Source organism: Equus quagga, chromosome 11 (genome assembly GCF_021613505.1).
Source record: "Equus quagga isolate Etosha38 chromosome 11, UCLA_HA_Equagga_1.0, whole genome shotgun sequence".
Lineage (NCBI taxonomy): Eukaryota > Metazoa > Chordata > Mammalia > Perissodactyla > Equidae > Equus > Equus quagga.
The window spans coordinates 44,788,229-44,805,232 of record NC_060277.1 but is presented as its reverse complement, the minus strand read 5'-3'; the positions used below and the strand labels follow the sequence as shown (position 1 = coordinate 44,805,232).

General features: G+C 37.8%; 1 protein-coding gene across 3 annotated transcripts in view; it reads right to left on the bottom strand.

Annotated features, from left to right (window-relative positions):
- Positions 1–17,004, bottom strand: part of SNX14 (sorting nexin 14) — a 71,855-nt gene that overhangs the window by 46,775 nt on the left and 8,076 nt on the right. For all 3 annotated transcript variants that reach the window (XM_046674529.1, XM_046674528.1, XM_046674530.1), the window contains exons 2-4: positions 3,787–3,907; positions 2,548–2,624; positions 2,388–2,466 (exon numbers count right to left, since the gene is read on the bottom strand). In XM_046674529.1, the coding sequence (XP_046530485.1) occupies positions 2,388–2,466; positions 2,548–2,624; positions 3,787–3,907 (277 nt within the window). The remainder of the gene's footprint in view (positions 1–2,387; positions 2,467–2,547; positions 2,625–3,786; positions 3,908–17,004) is intronic.

The window sequence follows — 17,004 nt, the reverse complement described above, 5'->3', positions numbered from 1 at the left end:
ATTCCCCACATCCAATCACCAAATCCTACTGATTTCATACCCTAAGTACCTCTTTTCCACAGCCCCAGTGTTCAGGTCCTCATCTTTTCACTCCTGTATGGTAGCAATGGCCTCTAAACTAGCCCTCCGTCCAAGCTAGCTCTCTCTATCCTCCACAGAGCTGCCAAAGTGATCTAAAACATCTGTTTGACCAAATCAATCCCTTGCATGAAACCTTCAATGTATCAAACCACAATATATCAAAGTAAGAAAAGTGGAGCTGCGCTGATTTTGAAGGGGCAGGAGAAAGCTGCACGCCAGCAGCTGAGACCATTTACTTCCTTTTCCCCTCCCACTGTGTCCTGTGCGTCACATCTGAAAACTCTAATTATGGACCCAGTTTGAAAATCACTGACTTCAATGATTGATTAAACTTCTTCAGCATGGCCATTTAAGTCTTTTGATGATCTGATATCTACAAAGCCATATAAAAACTGGTTAAGAACTAACTAAGCCAGACCTGGGTTTTAGACTGCGTTCTGCTACCAACCAGCTAGAAACTTGAGAAAATTATCAAAACTCTCTAAACCCCAGCTTTAGCAAAATCATCAATAATAGCGCCTACTTCACAGGTTGTGTGATTACATGAAATAATGCAAGTATAATGATTAGCATAGTGCCTAATATAAAGTAAGTGACCGATAAATATTAGCTACTAGAATATTGTCTGTTCATTGCCCACATCCTCCCTCAGATTCTACCCTTCAGCTTAGTGAAGACTGCGCCTTGTTTCAAAGCCTCTCTTTCCTTTCAAAAGCTCTTCCCAAACCCTGAGATACCTTTTCTCACACTATCAGTCTGGCAAACTTCTAGTCGTACTTCCCAAATGTCCCTCTCAACAGTTAAGCACTTCTTCCTCTGCACGAATAATGCACCTTGTACGTTTCTTCCATTATTGCCTGCATTACATTATACTGTAATTACCTGTTTATATGTCTACCTCCTCTCCTAGATTGAAGTTCCAAGAAGAAAGGAACCAAGTCTATTTCTCTTTTTATTCCTAGGGCCCAGTCCAGTTCCTGCCTATAGCACGATTTCAAAAAATGTTTTTAAATGTTGGAGCTAATATTTATTGAACACCAACATGTGTCAGGCACTAGAGCAAGAGCTTTACACTAAGTTCTTTTGTTTTTTTTAAAGAAATGAATGAAGTGTTCAAGACAAACAATATACTCATGCTAAAGGTCTTGTCTTCAACAAATCTCAAGTCAGCACTCTCCAATATAATGTGAGAAATATAATGTGAGCCACATGTGTAATTTTAAATTTTCTAGTAGCTACATTTTTTAGAAAATAAAAAGAAACAGGTGAAATTAATTTTTATGATATATTTATTTATCCAATGTATCCAAAATATTACCATTTCAACATGTAATCAATATAAAACATATAATAGGATATTTTACATTTCTTTTTCCTTACTAAGTGCTCAAAATCCAGGATATATTCTACATTTAACGCACATCTCAATTTGGACTAACATATTTCAAGTGTTTATTAATAGCCACATGTGGCTAGTGGCTACCATATTGGACAGTACAGTCTTAAATCAGGGAATCTTGAGGATGAAAAAGGCCTTACACAACAAATGAAAAAGAAAAATGCCAAGAGTTTGGCATTTATGCAGCATATTTTTAACCAAAGAAGGATACCAACTAGGAAAAAGGACAATCAGGCAGGATTCAGATGCTTAATGCTATTCTTCAACTAATTAGTATTCAACTTAATTCAGTAGAGATCTATCAACTACCAACAACATATCTGGCCCTACACTTCCTGCTGGGAACAAATGAGACCCAATTCTCTGCCTTCAAGGACTTGACTGCTTTCTCAGATCAGTGGAGAAGACAAGTCTCTAAAAAAAAAAACTAAAACATATGATATGTACCAGAAAAGTACATAAAAATGTGACTAGAGGAAAGATAAGAGAACATGTTTTCCGTTCCTACAACCTTCAGAAACAGTGAAAAGTATCCCATTCTCTGCTCTACCTTTCAGTCAGTGTCAAAACTGCGGTAAGATATACATTTGCTCTTTGACGCTCAGTCTCCTTCTAGAATTACAAAATGATTATTTCTACAGCCTTATCATAAAATGACAATTTTTATAAGAGTTCAGCAATAACTGGGTAAAACAGTGCTTTCTTTGGCTAAAATGTCCATTTAAATCAGACATGGGATCCAAAACATTTCTAACCTACCATTTAAGTTGCATATTTCATAATAATCAACTACCTAGTCAAGAACTGATTAGGTGGCATATATTAAGATGCTCCATGATTAAATTTTACATAGGTATTTAATATTTTCTGCTTGGATATATTAGGCAATATTAATTAAATCAGTTACCTCTGAGAGAGATGCATCAACCTTCGAGGAAATTTTAAGGTCTATCCATGGCTGGTAGTTTTCAAGTAGCAAGGCAGGCCTGAAGAATATCATACAATTAAATTGCTTGAAATCCAAAATGTAATTAGAAGGATGAACAAATAAAAAATGTTTAACTTACCTATGTCGTTTACATTTCACTTTACCACAAACAGCACAGCTACGACCTTGAGGAAATAATTCTTGAAGTCCTAATTGCTAAAAAAAAAAAAAAAAAAAAAAAAAAAAGGAAATGGGGAGGGGGAGGGATTTGTCTTTAAATATCTTTACTAAAGAGAACCAACTTTTCAAAAGCTTGTTAATCAATGTATTAATTCAGAGGACTTTTTTTGTATTATTGTCTGCTTTAACACTGAAACCATTCTTAGTAATAAATACCACTTACTAAACTGCCAATCAACAGAGAAAAAATACCTGATGAAATGCCTGACAATACCTAAGTCAAATTTCCAAAATTAAAATTAAAGTCAATTGTTATGCTCACTTATAAAAAAAATTTCAATCTATATTTGAAAATGATACTCTACTGCAAAAGGATCAGAAAAACACCTATTTTCTATTTCTCCAAAACCTTGAATTCAGTGAGGGAGGAGATATGTGATAAACAGTAAGCTTCCTGACCAAATAGGAGGCACCACTTTCAGCTGTTTTCCCTCTAAGTAGAAATACCAACAAACCAACAAACGATGGACTATATCAACTCGAAGAATTATCAAGTAAGACTTCAAGATATCCCACTAAATCCTGATCTACACACTACAGACTTTGCCTATCAGAGACAGATTCAATATACCACCACCTTTATCAAATTTCAGAAATACAAATTTTCTTTGTTAAGCAAACTACCTAGTTATTTCTCTGTTTCTATGGAACAAATAAACACTTAGTTAATTAAAAGGGTTAGATAATTTAACCCAGATTTCCCTAATTGTGTCTGTGCCTCAGAATCACTTGGAAAGCTTTCAACGAGTACTGATTACAAAGCCCTAATCCAGAACTATTCAATCAAAATCTCTATTTTTAAGGATTTCCCAGGTGATTCTACTGTACAGTCAACTTTGGGAACCTCTGTTTTAATTTATTGTCCTCATAGTTAATACAAAGTTAGAGGAAACACTAAAATTGTGGATCCCATCTTTCTGAGAATTTTGTATTTTCTTTTTATAGCCCCTCCTAGGAGAACTATATACCTTAAAAATATACATGTGTAAATTTCTTTGAAAACATTCTGTCTTCCAACACTAAATAATAGCAGATGGATTTTTTAAACCTGACTGCTTCAACGTGCTTTCAATAATAAGATCAAACCACATAGGATCATACATACTGACTCTTAAAAATAAGAACACATAAATTTTACCTTGGGTTTGTATTTTATTGTGAAGAATATATTTGGTAAGAGAGAATCAGGTCCTAATGAGCAGTAGAATGTTACAGCTCCAGCAACAAATGACCAGAAAATCATTAAAACATGGAGATACCTTAGAAATAAATAAAAATGATCATTAGAACCACAAAAAGTGTAACACTAAGTTGTCCCTTCATTGATTTAAAAAATATTTATTACGCAACTACTATATCAGACTGAAGCAATTTCTCCAGTCATGATTTTCTATAATGTATTTAAGTAAAGGAATCACAGAATGTATGCTATCAAATGTGTATTTCACTGAAAGTATAAGGAAGTATAAATTCTCAATATTTCATAATTTGGAACCTAAGTTGCTATGTTAACTACCCTACACTACATTCTTCCAGAATATCTTCTAATGATATTGTAGTATTCATACCTTACCAAAATTCTGATCATTTTTTATTAAACCAAAAAAAAAATTTACTGAGTGCCTATTTTGTGCCACACAGTACAAGGCTAGGGGGATACAATAAGGAACAGCACTGCCATGGTCTCTATTTGCATGGAAAACACTGTCTGGTAGGTGTAACAAGTAAGTAAATGAGGGCAATACAGTGTGATCATGTGTTCTATATTACAACAGAGAAAGTACACATGACATGGGAATACCTCAAGCAGAATACAGAACCCAAATTTCAAAGGACAGAAACGTTTTTTTCACAGAAAGCAACATCTATGGGAAAACTCAAAGAGCGTGTAGGAGAAAACCAACAGAAGACGATAGAGGAATGAGGAACTGGGGAGGAGGTAGGGGGATTCAAACTTTAGAGAACTACATGGGCTAAGATCTGAGCATAGTTCCAAGGAAGAAGTGGCCTTGAGATGAATCTAAAAACAAACAAACAGAAGCCAGATGTTAAGGTATCTCACAGGCAGTCCTCACATTGCACAGTTCTGCTAGCACAAGTTTTCAGTTGCCATGATTTTGTGAAACACCAGCCCTCCCAAAGCACAGTTCAAGTTCCAATTATCACATGACCTTTATTAACTGTGAGTAACTGCATAAAGTACAAACTTTGGTGCTGGCTCTTCAGTCCACAAATCACTATGCAGTGAGAAGAGAATGCAGCCAGTCCACAGAGAGAAGGAGAAAAAGGGAGGTGAAGAAAGTATTGACAGCATTCCAAATCATGGTTCTACGTGCCTCTGAGGCCCAGCCACAACCCAGTTCTTTCTGCAGTTACATAACCTTCCGACGATTCCCCTCTTTGCCCAACCTAGTGTAAGGTGAGTTTCTGTCATCCACCATCAAGAGTTCTGAGTAATTCCGAGGAGACAATGAAGAGTTTTAAGATTTTAAGAATTTTTAAGAGTTTCAGGGGCCAGCCCTGTAACCAAATGGTTAAGTTTGCATGCTCTGTTTCAGCGGCCCAGGGTTTGCCAGTTCGGATCTGGGTGCAGACTTACACAATGCTCATCAAGCCATGCTGTGGCAGCATCCTATATAGAACTAGAATGACCTACAACTAGGATATATAACTATGTACTGGGGCTTTGGGGAGGGAAAGAAAAAGAGGAAGACTGGCAACAGATGTTACTCAGGGCCAATCTTCTTCACCAAAAGAATTTTTAAGAGTTTTATGAAAGACAGTAGCATCATTAGATTGTATAATCAGAAGACCACTCTGGCTGCAACATGAAGAATGGCCTAAACTGGAAACATTCAGGCTAACTAGAAAGCTACTGAAGTAATCCAGGAGAGTCAAGGGATGGCCTGTACTGGGGAAGACGCCTAGAGATAAAAAGCTGATTGTTTTGCAACTGTCTAGGAGGAAGAATTAAGAGGATTAAGTAGTTGCTTAAATGTCAGCACAACGGAGAGGTAAGAAATCAGTTATCTTAGGACATGCTAAATTTCAGGTATCTTAAGATATGTCAACCAGAAATGTTCCATAAGCAGCCAAATATTGTGTAGATTAATCTCTCCAGAGAATATGGGCTAAGGACAAAGGTTTGAGAATTATCGGCATTAAAGATCACTGAAGTCATGGGAATAAATGACATGACCCAGGGAGAAGCTGCAGAGTGAAAAAACAAGGCAGCATAATACATTTAAGAAATAAGCAGAGCAACAGAAATCTATAAAGCAATCTAGTAACTAGAAGTGGGGAAAAAACCAACAGTCAAGTCATAAAGGCTGTCAAGGTAAAAAGAAGAAAACATTTCAACAGGGATGAAGCAGATAACATGATCAAATATTTGTAAAATAAAGAAAGATACAGACTGAAAAGTGTCCATTTGTTTTAGCAAGAAAAGAGGCACTGATAAACTGGGCAAAACCAATTTCAGTAGAATGATAAAGAACTGTAATGGACTGATGAAGAGTGAGATGGGAGTTAGGAAGTGGGATTGGTAAATGTGGATAATTCTCTCTTTAAAGTAAAAAGAGCTGGAGATGAACAAGGAGGGAAGGTGTTTAGTAAAACCTGATCACATCTAAATGTTGAAAGGAGAGAAAGAGATGAGAGAGAAAGGTAGGAGAGAAGAGATAAATGAGTGAATAACGTCCTAGAGAAGCTAGTAGTTGAGATTCAGAGCCTAAACAGAAGAAATAGTTATAAAAAGAAGAGATAACTCCCGCCCAATACCGGTGAGGAAGAATAGACGGATGAGAATGCAGCTACACCTGTAGATTCGGTAGCAAAAATCTAAAGCCATATGATGGCTTTTAAGTGAAACAGGAGATTCTGAGAGTAAAGGTCAAAGTTGGAATGATCAGAAGTTCTAGAAGATTGGGGAAGTTCTGAAACAGCAGCTGGGGAGAAGTAAAGAGAAGGGTATCCTGGGGAACTGCTGGGCAGTACTGAGGCTGAAGAGTTAAATTTACAGGTGTGGGATTTTCTCTAGCAGCATTCAGTAACGAGGATATAAACATTAAAAAAGCAAGCAGCATCAGTGATCCAAGATTTGGATTTTGTCAGGTGAGCGGAAGAGAAGGGAAAGGAGTTAAGTATACTGACAACAGAGTGGTTGAAGCAATGGACCATGGAATCTAAGCTAGACTGACTCTAAACTGCATAGGAAAGTAAGAGACAACAGAAGAGGGACAACGGATAGGAAGAAAGCAGAGGATTCAGGAGGCTGAGAAGTCAAGAAGCAGGTGCAGTGTGACTGACTGAGAGAAGCAGACACTGGTCAGCAAGTGGGATACTTGATTTTTAAGATTTCAGAGGTAGACCACTGTCTGGTGACAACAAGAGCCACCATATGATGATCCAACTGGGAGACTGGGGAGGAGTCACCCCGACAAAGACTACAATATTTGATAGTACTTTTACAAGCACTGAAGTGACCTAGTATGATGGGAGAATTTAAAAGGACATAAAGCCTATAAGCCAGAGCCAAAGTCTTCTATAAATGAGTACAAATGACCTGAAGATCATTATCAATGAGAAAACAGATAGATGGCACATGTTTCAAAGGAATAAGAGACTCTGCTTTCTTGACAGAATAACTGGTACCAGACTTTCCTTTCCACCATAAACAACTATAAAACTGCACAAAACCCAGCCAACAACTGTTTCCAGGCATGGACAACAGGCAGTACAGGACTGTAATCTTTAAGAGAAGGAAAGTACACAAGAGAGTTCCCAACCCAATTCTCTGACTAGGGACAATTTCCCACAAGCAGCATGGAATAGAAACGGTTACATAAGGTACTATGAAGACCTGGGAGTTCAGAATTGGGGAATATAGCACCAAGCAGTAAGAAGAGGTGAAGATGGTTGATTAGAGGTGCTTACACATTACAGACAGTGACCAAGTACGTACAAAAGCTGTGAGACAAAGGCTGAGCCACCCAACCAGATGAAACTGCCTGGTCTCCAGGCTCTCAAGGCAAAACTATACTTAAAAGAGACATCCACTGCATACCTATTATTAAACGCTCTCACTCAGCACTTAAAACACAAATATGGTTACCACCCACTCAAAAAACTATAGCTTAATGTTGCCTGCAGAATGAAATACAAACCCCTTAAATCTTTATGGTCCCTTTCAAACTGGCCCCAATTCACCTTTCTACCCTTATTTCTTCCCATTCCTTTATACAAAGCTTCATTCTAACCCAAACAGCATACTTGACATCAAGCTTTAAAAAAACCTTATGTCAGGTTATAGAGGTACTCACAGAGGAAATTATGAAACTTTTGTCCACAGCCACTTACCAAAAATCATTCTGAGCCAGACAGCTATGACCCAGAACTCAGAATTCTTAGGATTCTAGACTATTTACATAGTACATATTTCATATATAACTTAATTCCCCCAATGAGGTCTGATGCAGTACTCAATCAGATATTAATATATCTGCAGAAAAACATATAAACAATAAGAAATAAATGTCAGAAATAAATACTGTAATAGTCTCATGTCTGTTCAGGTCAGGTTCCATCATCAAACACAACTAGTGCTAAACTTAGGGAAAAAGTTACTTCTTCAAAGCTTTTTGATTTCAGAATTACAGATTAGGAATTGTAGACCTGTACTTAGACTTAATGACAATAAACACTACATGCAATATGTGTGAGCTACAATTAAGGCAAGCAATAACTAAGGCATTATTTAAGAAGGAAATCTATAGCTTTAAATGCATTAACCCTATGGTCCTCAACCAAGGGTGCTTTGGCCCCCCAGGGGACATCTGGCAGTATATGGAGACGTTTTTGATTGTCACAACTGTGGGGAGGGGGAAGTGGGGAGTACACTACTGACATCAAGTAGCTAGAGGCCAAGGCTGCTGCTAAATACCCTACAATGTGCAGGACAGCCCCCAACAACAAAGAATTATCTGACCCAAATTATCAATGGTGCTGAGGTTGAGAAACCGTGTGCTAACCAGAGACAGAGAAATGCTGAAAACCAACAAACTAAGCATTCAGAAAGTTGGGGGAAAAACAGCAAATCCAAACACATAAAAAGGAAATCTGAAGACTGAATAGATAACTTAATGATGTTAAGAAATTAGTTTTGTGTGTTTCTTTTAACATGAAACGGTATTGTGGTTATGTAAGGAAAAAAAGAGGACTGCTGGGAAGATGGTGGGAAGACTCACCTCCTCCCACAGACACAACAAATTTACAACTACCCTTGGAAAAATTAGCCGTGAAAGAGAATCAGAAACTGGATAAAAATAACCCCCACAACAAGGGACAGTGCTAAGGTAGAAGAGGCAGACGTTCCTTTCTGGAGAGGAAAAAGCCACATTCTATCCAAGCACTTCACAGTTGGGAGCAATCTTAAGGTATGAAGCTTTCCCTGGAGGATCAGGGGATCAGAGTGGGAGAGCTTTGCCATAATAAGCAGATTTTGAACTCAGTACAACTGAGACAAGTGTCATAATATCTGGCTCTGCTGGCTATTAAATACAGCAGGGAATACCCCCAGAAAAACTACTGAACATAAAAGAAAGAAAACCCTGCTCTTAAAGGGCCTAGACACAAATTGACCCATTTTAGAAAGGAAGACAAAATCACCAGAAAGAAAGGTGCACAGTCCTTTGGTGGAAAGAAACTCACTTGATAGCCTCCAGGAGCAGCTTAGGAAGGCAGGAAGCCACTGGGACCACCTCCCCAGGGGGTGAGACAGTGGCAGCACCCAATATTATGACCTAGTACAGGTGTGCTGACACAGACAGTGGCAGATGCCATTGGAGTTCTTCCCCTGGCCTGTTGGCACAGGAGTTTGCCCCACCCACTAAAGCACTGATTTAATCCAGATAAGCTAGGGCAGGCAGCCACACTAGGGACTGGCCCCACCCAATCTCAAGTCCTCAGGCAACTGAGGACCTCTGCAGTGGAAGGAGTGGCTCCGCTTCTGTGGGGCAGAGCATGTTCAAGGGGCAGGCCTGCACTGGTGGAGTGTGTGCAGCCTCTGCAGTGGACCAAGCGGGTCCACATCAGTGGGCAGGGCATGTATATGGGACAGGACTGTGTTGACGGGTTGTGTGGGCCCGCAACAGTGGGCAGGGCATGTGCACAGGGCAGGACTGTGTTGACGGGTTGTTTGGGCATGTGGGCAGAGGGGCTTGTCAGCTGCAGCAGACTTATGCTTCTCAAACAGACACAGAGGGGATCAGCCCCACCTTCCAACCCCTGAAACAATTGAGTGCTGCCACACCTGTGGCCAGCCCCACCCATCTGCACTACTTAGAGAGCTGACATAGCCTTGCAGGCCAGAGGCCTACAGCAACTGTAAGCTCCTAAGTCTAGCAACCAGCCATGCTGGGGACCTAGTCACTTAACAGAAAAACTGCAGCAGTAATGTACTATCAGACCCTGCAGCCAACTGTCCTGGGGCTCCTGCTGCCGATAAAGTGACTGAAGGGACCATAGTAGTTGCACACACCTGAGCATTACAACAAGCCAGCCAGGGGGACAGCCTAGCCACCCCATGCACCTGCAGCAAGAGCAGCCATACCATAACAAAAGGACACACATATTCCACACAGGGGATCCTCCTGGAATATGTGGATCTGGTGATGAGAGGAAAGCACACTGGTTGGCCTCATAAGGCATCTCTTACATAAGGCCACTTCCCCAAGATTGGGAGACGCAGCCTCCCAATATATATCCTTCTGAATACATAGATATAAGCACCAAGAAAGAGGCAAAATGAGGAGACAAAGAAATATGTGCCAAATAAGGAAACAGGACAAATCCTTACAAAAAAGAACTAAACGAAACAGAGACAATCTACCTGGTAAAGAATACAAAGTAACAGTCAAAGTGATGCTCACTGATATTGGGAGAAGAACGTATAGACTCAGTGAGAACTTCAACAAAGAGTAGGAAAATATTAAAAAAAAAAATCAGAACTGAAGAATATAATAATGAATTGAAAAATTCATTAGAGGAAATCAATAGTAGAGCAGATGATACAGAAGAACAGATCAGAAAGCTGGACAAAAAACTAGGGGAAATCACCCAAACTGAACAGAAAAAAAGACAAAAGAATTAAAAAGAACAAGGACAACCTGAGAAACCAATGGGATATCAAGCACACTAACATCCATATTATAGGAGTCCCAAAAGAAGAGAGAGACAAAGGGGCAGAGAATTTATTTGAAGAAATAACAGCTTAAAATTTTCCTAACCTAAGGAAGGAAACAGACATCCAGGTACAGGAAGCAGAGAGTACCAACAAGATGAACCCAAAGAGACCCACAAGATACATTATAATTAAAATGTCAAGGACTAAACATAAACAGAGAATCCAAAAAGCTCCAAGAGAAAAGCAACAGGCTACATATGAAAGAAACCTCACAAGGCTACCAGCTGACTTCTCAGCAGAAACCTTAGAGGTTAAAAGGGAGCAGCACAATATACTTAAAGTGCTGAAAGGACAAAACCTACAGCCAAGAACACTCTACCCAGTAAGTTTATCATTCAGAATGGAAAGAGAGAGAAAGAGTTTCCCAGACAAGCAAAAACCAAAGGAGTTTATCACCAAGAAACCAGCCTTACAAGAAACACTAAAGGGACTTATTTAAGTGGAAAAAGAGAGACTACAAACAGGAATAAGAAAATTATTACCAAAATAAAAAACAATAAAATGATTGGTAAAGGCAAATACATAGTAAAGTTGGCAGATCAGCCACCTATGAAAGTAATATGGTCAAAAGACAAAAGTATTAAAATCACCTATTTCCATGATAAGAGGGTAACAGATACGCACACACAAAAAAGAGGTTAAATGTAATACCAAAAACATAAGATGTGGTAGCAGGGGAGTAAACGAGTAGAACTTTTAGCAAGAGGTCAAACTAAAGAGATCATCAATTTGATTGCTACATACATAGTTTATTGTATTTGAACCTCATGGTAATAAGAAAACAGAAACATATAATAAGTACACAAAAAAAGTAAGAGAAAGGAACCCAAACATAACACTAAAAAAGGCCATCAAGCCACAACAGAAGAGAGTAAGAGAAGAAGACAGGAACAGAAAAGAACTACTAAAAGATCCAGAAAAAATGTAACAAAATGGGAATAAGTACATTATTATCAAAAGCTACTTTAAATGTCAATGGACTAAATGCTCCAGTCAAAAGACATAGGGTGGCTGATGGCTAAAAGAGCAAGACCCATCTATATGCTGCATCCAAGAGACAAACTTCAGACCTAAAAACGCTCACAAACTGAAAGTGAAGGGACAGAAAAAGATACTCCATGCAAATGGCAATAAAAAGAAAGCTGGGGTAGCAACACTTATATCAGACAAAACAGACTTTAAAACAAAAACTCTATGGGGCCATCCCCGTGGCCGAGTGGTTAAGTTCACATGCTCTGCTTCAGCGGCCCAGGGTTTCACCAGTTCGAATCCTGGGCACGGACATGGCAGCACTCATCAAGCCATGCTGAGGTGGCATCCCACATGCCACAACTAGAAGGACCCACAACTAAAAATACACAACTATGTACCAGGGGGCTTTGGGAGAAAAAGGAAAAATAAAAAATAAACTAAATTAAAAACTCTAAGAGACAAAGAAGGGCACTACATAATGAAAAGGGAACAATCCAACAAGAGAATATAACTCTTGTAAATATCTAAACACCCAACATAGGAACACCTAAATATGTAAAGCAATTACTAACAGAAATAAAAGGAGAAATAGACGATAACACAACGACACTGGGGGAATTTAACAGTCCACTTACCTCGAGGGCTAGATCATCCAAACATAAGATCAAAAAGGAAATACTGGCCTTAAATGACAGATTAGACTAGATGGATTTCTGTATATATTTACAGACCATTTGATCCAAAAACCACAGAATACACATTCTTTTCAAATGTACATGGAACATTCTCCAGGATTGATCACATATTAGGCCATAACACATGTCAATAAATTAAGAAGACTGAAATAATACCAAGCATCTTTTCTGACCACAACAGTATGAAACTAGAAATCAACTACAGAAAGAAAATCAGAAAAGCAACAAATATGTGGAGATTAAACAAAATGCTACTGAACAAGTGGGTCAATGAAAAAATCAAATGAGAAATCAAAAAATGCCTGGAGACAAATGAAAACGAAAATACCACATGCTGAAATTGATGGGAAACAGCAAAAGTGGTTCTAAGAGGAAAGTCTATAGCATTAATGGCCTACCTGAACAAACAAGAAAATTCTCAAATAATCTAACAGTGTACCTAAAGGAACTAGAAAAAGAAGAACAAAGCCCAAAATCAGTAGAAGGAAGGAAATAATAAAAATTAGAGCAAAAATAAATGAAATAGAGACTAAGAAAACAAAAGGAAAAAACCAATGAAACAGAGCTAGTTATTTGAATAAACAAAATTGACAAACCTTTAGCTAGACTCACCAAGAAAAAAAGAGAGAAGGCTCAAATAAATTAAGTCAGAAATGAAAGAGGGTAAATTACAACAGATACCTCAGGATTACAAAAGATTACAGGAGGATACTACAAAAAGCCATATGCCAACAAACTGGATAATCTACAAGTCATGGATCAATTCCTAGAATCATACAACCTTCCAAAACTGAATCAAGAAGAAATAGAGAATTTGAATAGACCAATCACCAGGAAGGAGATCAAAACAGGGATCAAAACCTCCAAAAATAAAAGTGCAGCACCAGATGGCTTCTCAGTATTCTATCAAACATTCAAAGACATAAACTTATCCTTCTCAAACTCATCCAAAAAAATGAAGATGAAAGGAAGCTTCTGACCTCATTCTATGAGGCCAACATTACTCTGATACGAAAAGCAGATAAGGACAACACAAAAAAAGAAAATTACAAACCAGAATCACTGATCAACATCAATGCAAAAACTCTCACCAAAATACTAACAAATCAAATACAGTAATACACTGAAAAGATCATACACCATGATTAAGCGCAATTTATTCCAGGAATGCAGGGATGGTTCAACATCCACAAATCAATCAACATGATACACCACATTAATAAAATAAAGAATAAAAATTACAAGATCATCTCAATGCAGAGAAAGCATCTGACAAGATATCTAATCCATTTATGATAAAAACTCTGAATAAAATGGATATGGAGGAAAATATCTCAACATAATACAGGCCATATATGACAAATCCACAACAAATATCACACTCAATGGGGAAAAATTGAAAGCTATCCCTCTAAGAACAGGAATCAGACAAGGATGCCCACTTTCACCACTCTTATTTGACATAGTACTGGACGTCCTACCCAGAGCAAACAGGCAAGCAAAACAGATAAAAGGGATCCAAACTGGAAAGGAAGAAGTGAAACTGTCACCATTTGCAGATGTCATCATTTTACATAGAGAAAACCATAAGGAACCCACCAAAAAATTTGTGGAAACAGTAAATGAATCTGGTAAAGTTGAAGGATATAAAATCAACATAGAAAAATCAGTGGCATTTCTATACACTAACAAAGTAGAAGAAAGAGATAAGAACACAATCTCATTTACAATTCCAACAAAAAGAATAATTTATCTAGGAATATATTTAACCAAAGAGATAAAAGACTTGTACTTGAAAACTATAAAACACTGTTGAAAGAAATTGAAGATTACACAAAGAAATAGAAAGATATTCCACACTCTTGTATTGGAAGAATTAACATAGTAAAAATGTCCACACTTCCTAAGGAAATCTACAGATTCAATGTAATCCCTATCAAACTTTCAACGATATTTTTCAAAGAAATAGAACAAAGAACCCTAAAATTTATATGGAACAAAAAAAGATGCCAAATAGCCAAAGGAATACTGAGAGAAAAGAACAAAGCTGGAGGCATCACAATCCCTGATTTCAAAATGTACTACAAAGCTACAGTAATCAAAACAGCATAGTATTGGCAGAAAAACAGACACACAGATCAATGCAAAGGATCGAGAGCCAATAAGTAAACTCATACATCTATGAACAGGTAATTTTTGACATGACAGCCAAGACCTACAATGGAGAAAGTCTCTTCAATAAACGGTGCTGGGAAAACTGGAAAGCCACATGCAAAATAATGAAAGGTCATTATCTTACACCTTACACAAAAATTAACTCAAAATGGTTTAAAGACTTGAATGTAAGACCTGAAACCATGAAACTTCTAGAATAAAACATAAGCAGTATGTTCTTACACGTTGGTCTTAGCAGCATGTTTTCAAATATTCATATATTTTGATTTGTTTACAATTTATGTGAATCAATGTTATTCAGAAAGTTATCAGTAATCAGTATTATTCTGAATAAAGTCTTTTTAATGTCATTGTTCAAAGCTTGGCCTTCTGAATCAGAATGACCTGCATTAGAATCCCATTCTGCTACTTACTATCTATGAGCCTGAGAGCAAGTTATTTAACAACTCTTAGATTCAGTTTGCTGATTTGTAAAACGGAGTTAATAACCATCAAGGAATTGTAAATTAAAACTACAATGAGCTACTGGTATCCACTCACTAAAATGGCAAAATTAAACCAACAGACAAGATTAGACAGAACTGTCAAAGATTTTTGGCAGGAGTATAAATTGGTATAACCACTTAGGAAAACTGTCTGGCAGTATCTTCTCAAGCTAAACAAATGCATATGTTATGACTGAGCATTTCCATTCATGGGCATATACCAAAAGAAGTAAGTACATATGTGTATCAAAAGAAATATATATAAGGACATTCACAGCAGTATTATGCATAACAGCCAAAAACTAAAAACAGCTCAAATGCTCTTCTATAGTAGAATGAATGGACAGTGTGGTATATTCCCAATGGAACACTACACATTAACAAAACAGAATGAACTACTGATATATGCAACAATATGGATAAATCTCAAAAGCAGAGTTAAAAGAAACCAGATACAAGAGGATCACATGACTCCATTTCTATACATGAAATTCAAAAACAAGCAAAAGTGATATATGGTGACTGAGAAGGTTATTGACAAGAAGGCTTCTTGGGGTGCTAGAAATGTTTTATATCTTGATGTAGGTGGTGGTTACATGGGAAGCCATAGTTAAAAATTCAGAAATATACAATGATGTGTTATGCACTTTTCAATAAGTTATTTCTCAAAAAACACCACAACAGGCTAATAACGGTTAACTATCTTAGTGTTGTAAGGATAAATGAGACAAAACAACTGGTAACATTTAATAAGAGCACATTGTGTGATGAGCACCATTCTAAATACTCTCCACATATTAAGCCACTTAATTATGAAAATAATCATACAGGGGCCGGCCCCATGGCCGAGTGGTTAAGTTTGTGCGCTCCACTGCGGCAGCCCATGGTTTCACCAGTTCAGATCTTGGGCGGGGAGATGGCACCGCTTGTCAGACCACGTTGAGGTGGCGCCCCACATGCCACAACTAGAAGGACCCACAACTAAAATATACAACTATGTACCAGGGGGATGTGGGGAGAAAAAGGAAAAATGAAATCTTTAAAAAAAAAAAAGAAAGAGAATAACCATACAAAGTATGTACTAGTATTATCTCTATTTTACAGGTGATGGAGAGAACTGTAACAGATAAAAGTTAGGAGCCAACCTAGTGGTAGTGCTTAAGTTTGTGCACTCCACTATGGCAGCCCAGGGTTCGCAAGTTCAGATCCTGGGCACAGACCTACACACCACTCATCAAGCCATGCTGTGGTGGTGTCCCACATATAAACTAGAGGAAGACTGACACAGATGTTAGCTCACTGACAATCTTCCTCAAGCAAAAAGAGGAAGAGAAGACCAGCAACAGACATTAGCTCAGGGCCAATCTTCCTTATCAAAAAAGAAAAAAAACTTAGATCACTTATCCAAAATCACATAACCGGTTTAGAGGAGTCAGAATCAAACTCTTGCAGTCAAGCTTCAGGTTCAAAACCTTCAACCACAACACTAAAGTATGTCAATAATAAATAGAAATTCTTAACACAATACCTAGGCCAAACAAAGCACTCACAAAGTGTTAGCTATTACTACTACTACCATTATTATTATTAGGATCAACTTAAAATAGTCCTTATTGTGGAGTGACGTCAGCATCATGGTGGAATGAGCCCTTCCCACAGTCTCTCCCTGCTAAGATACAATGAGAAGGACATTCATAAACCAAGAAAGGACATTCACACAACACAACAGACATCTCAGACAGGTTAATGATCTCAGGAATAAAATTAATGAACAGAGGGATTCTTCA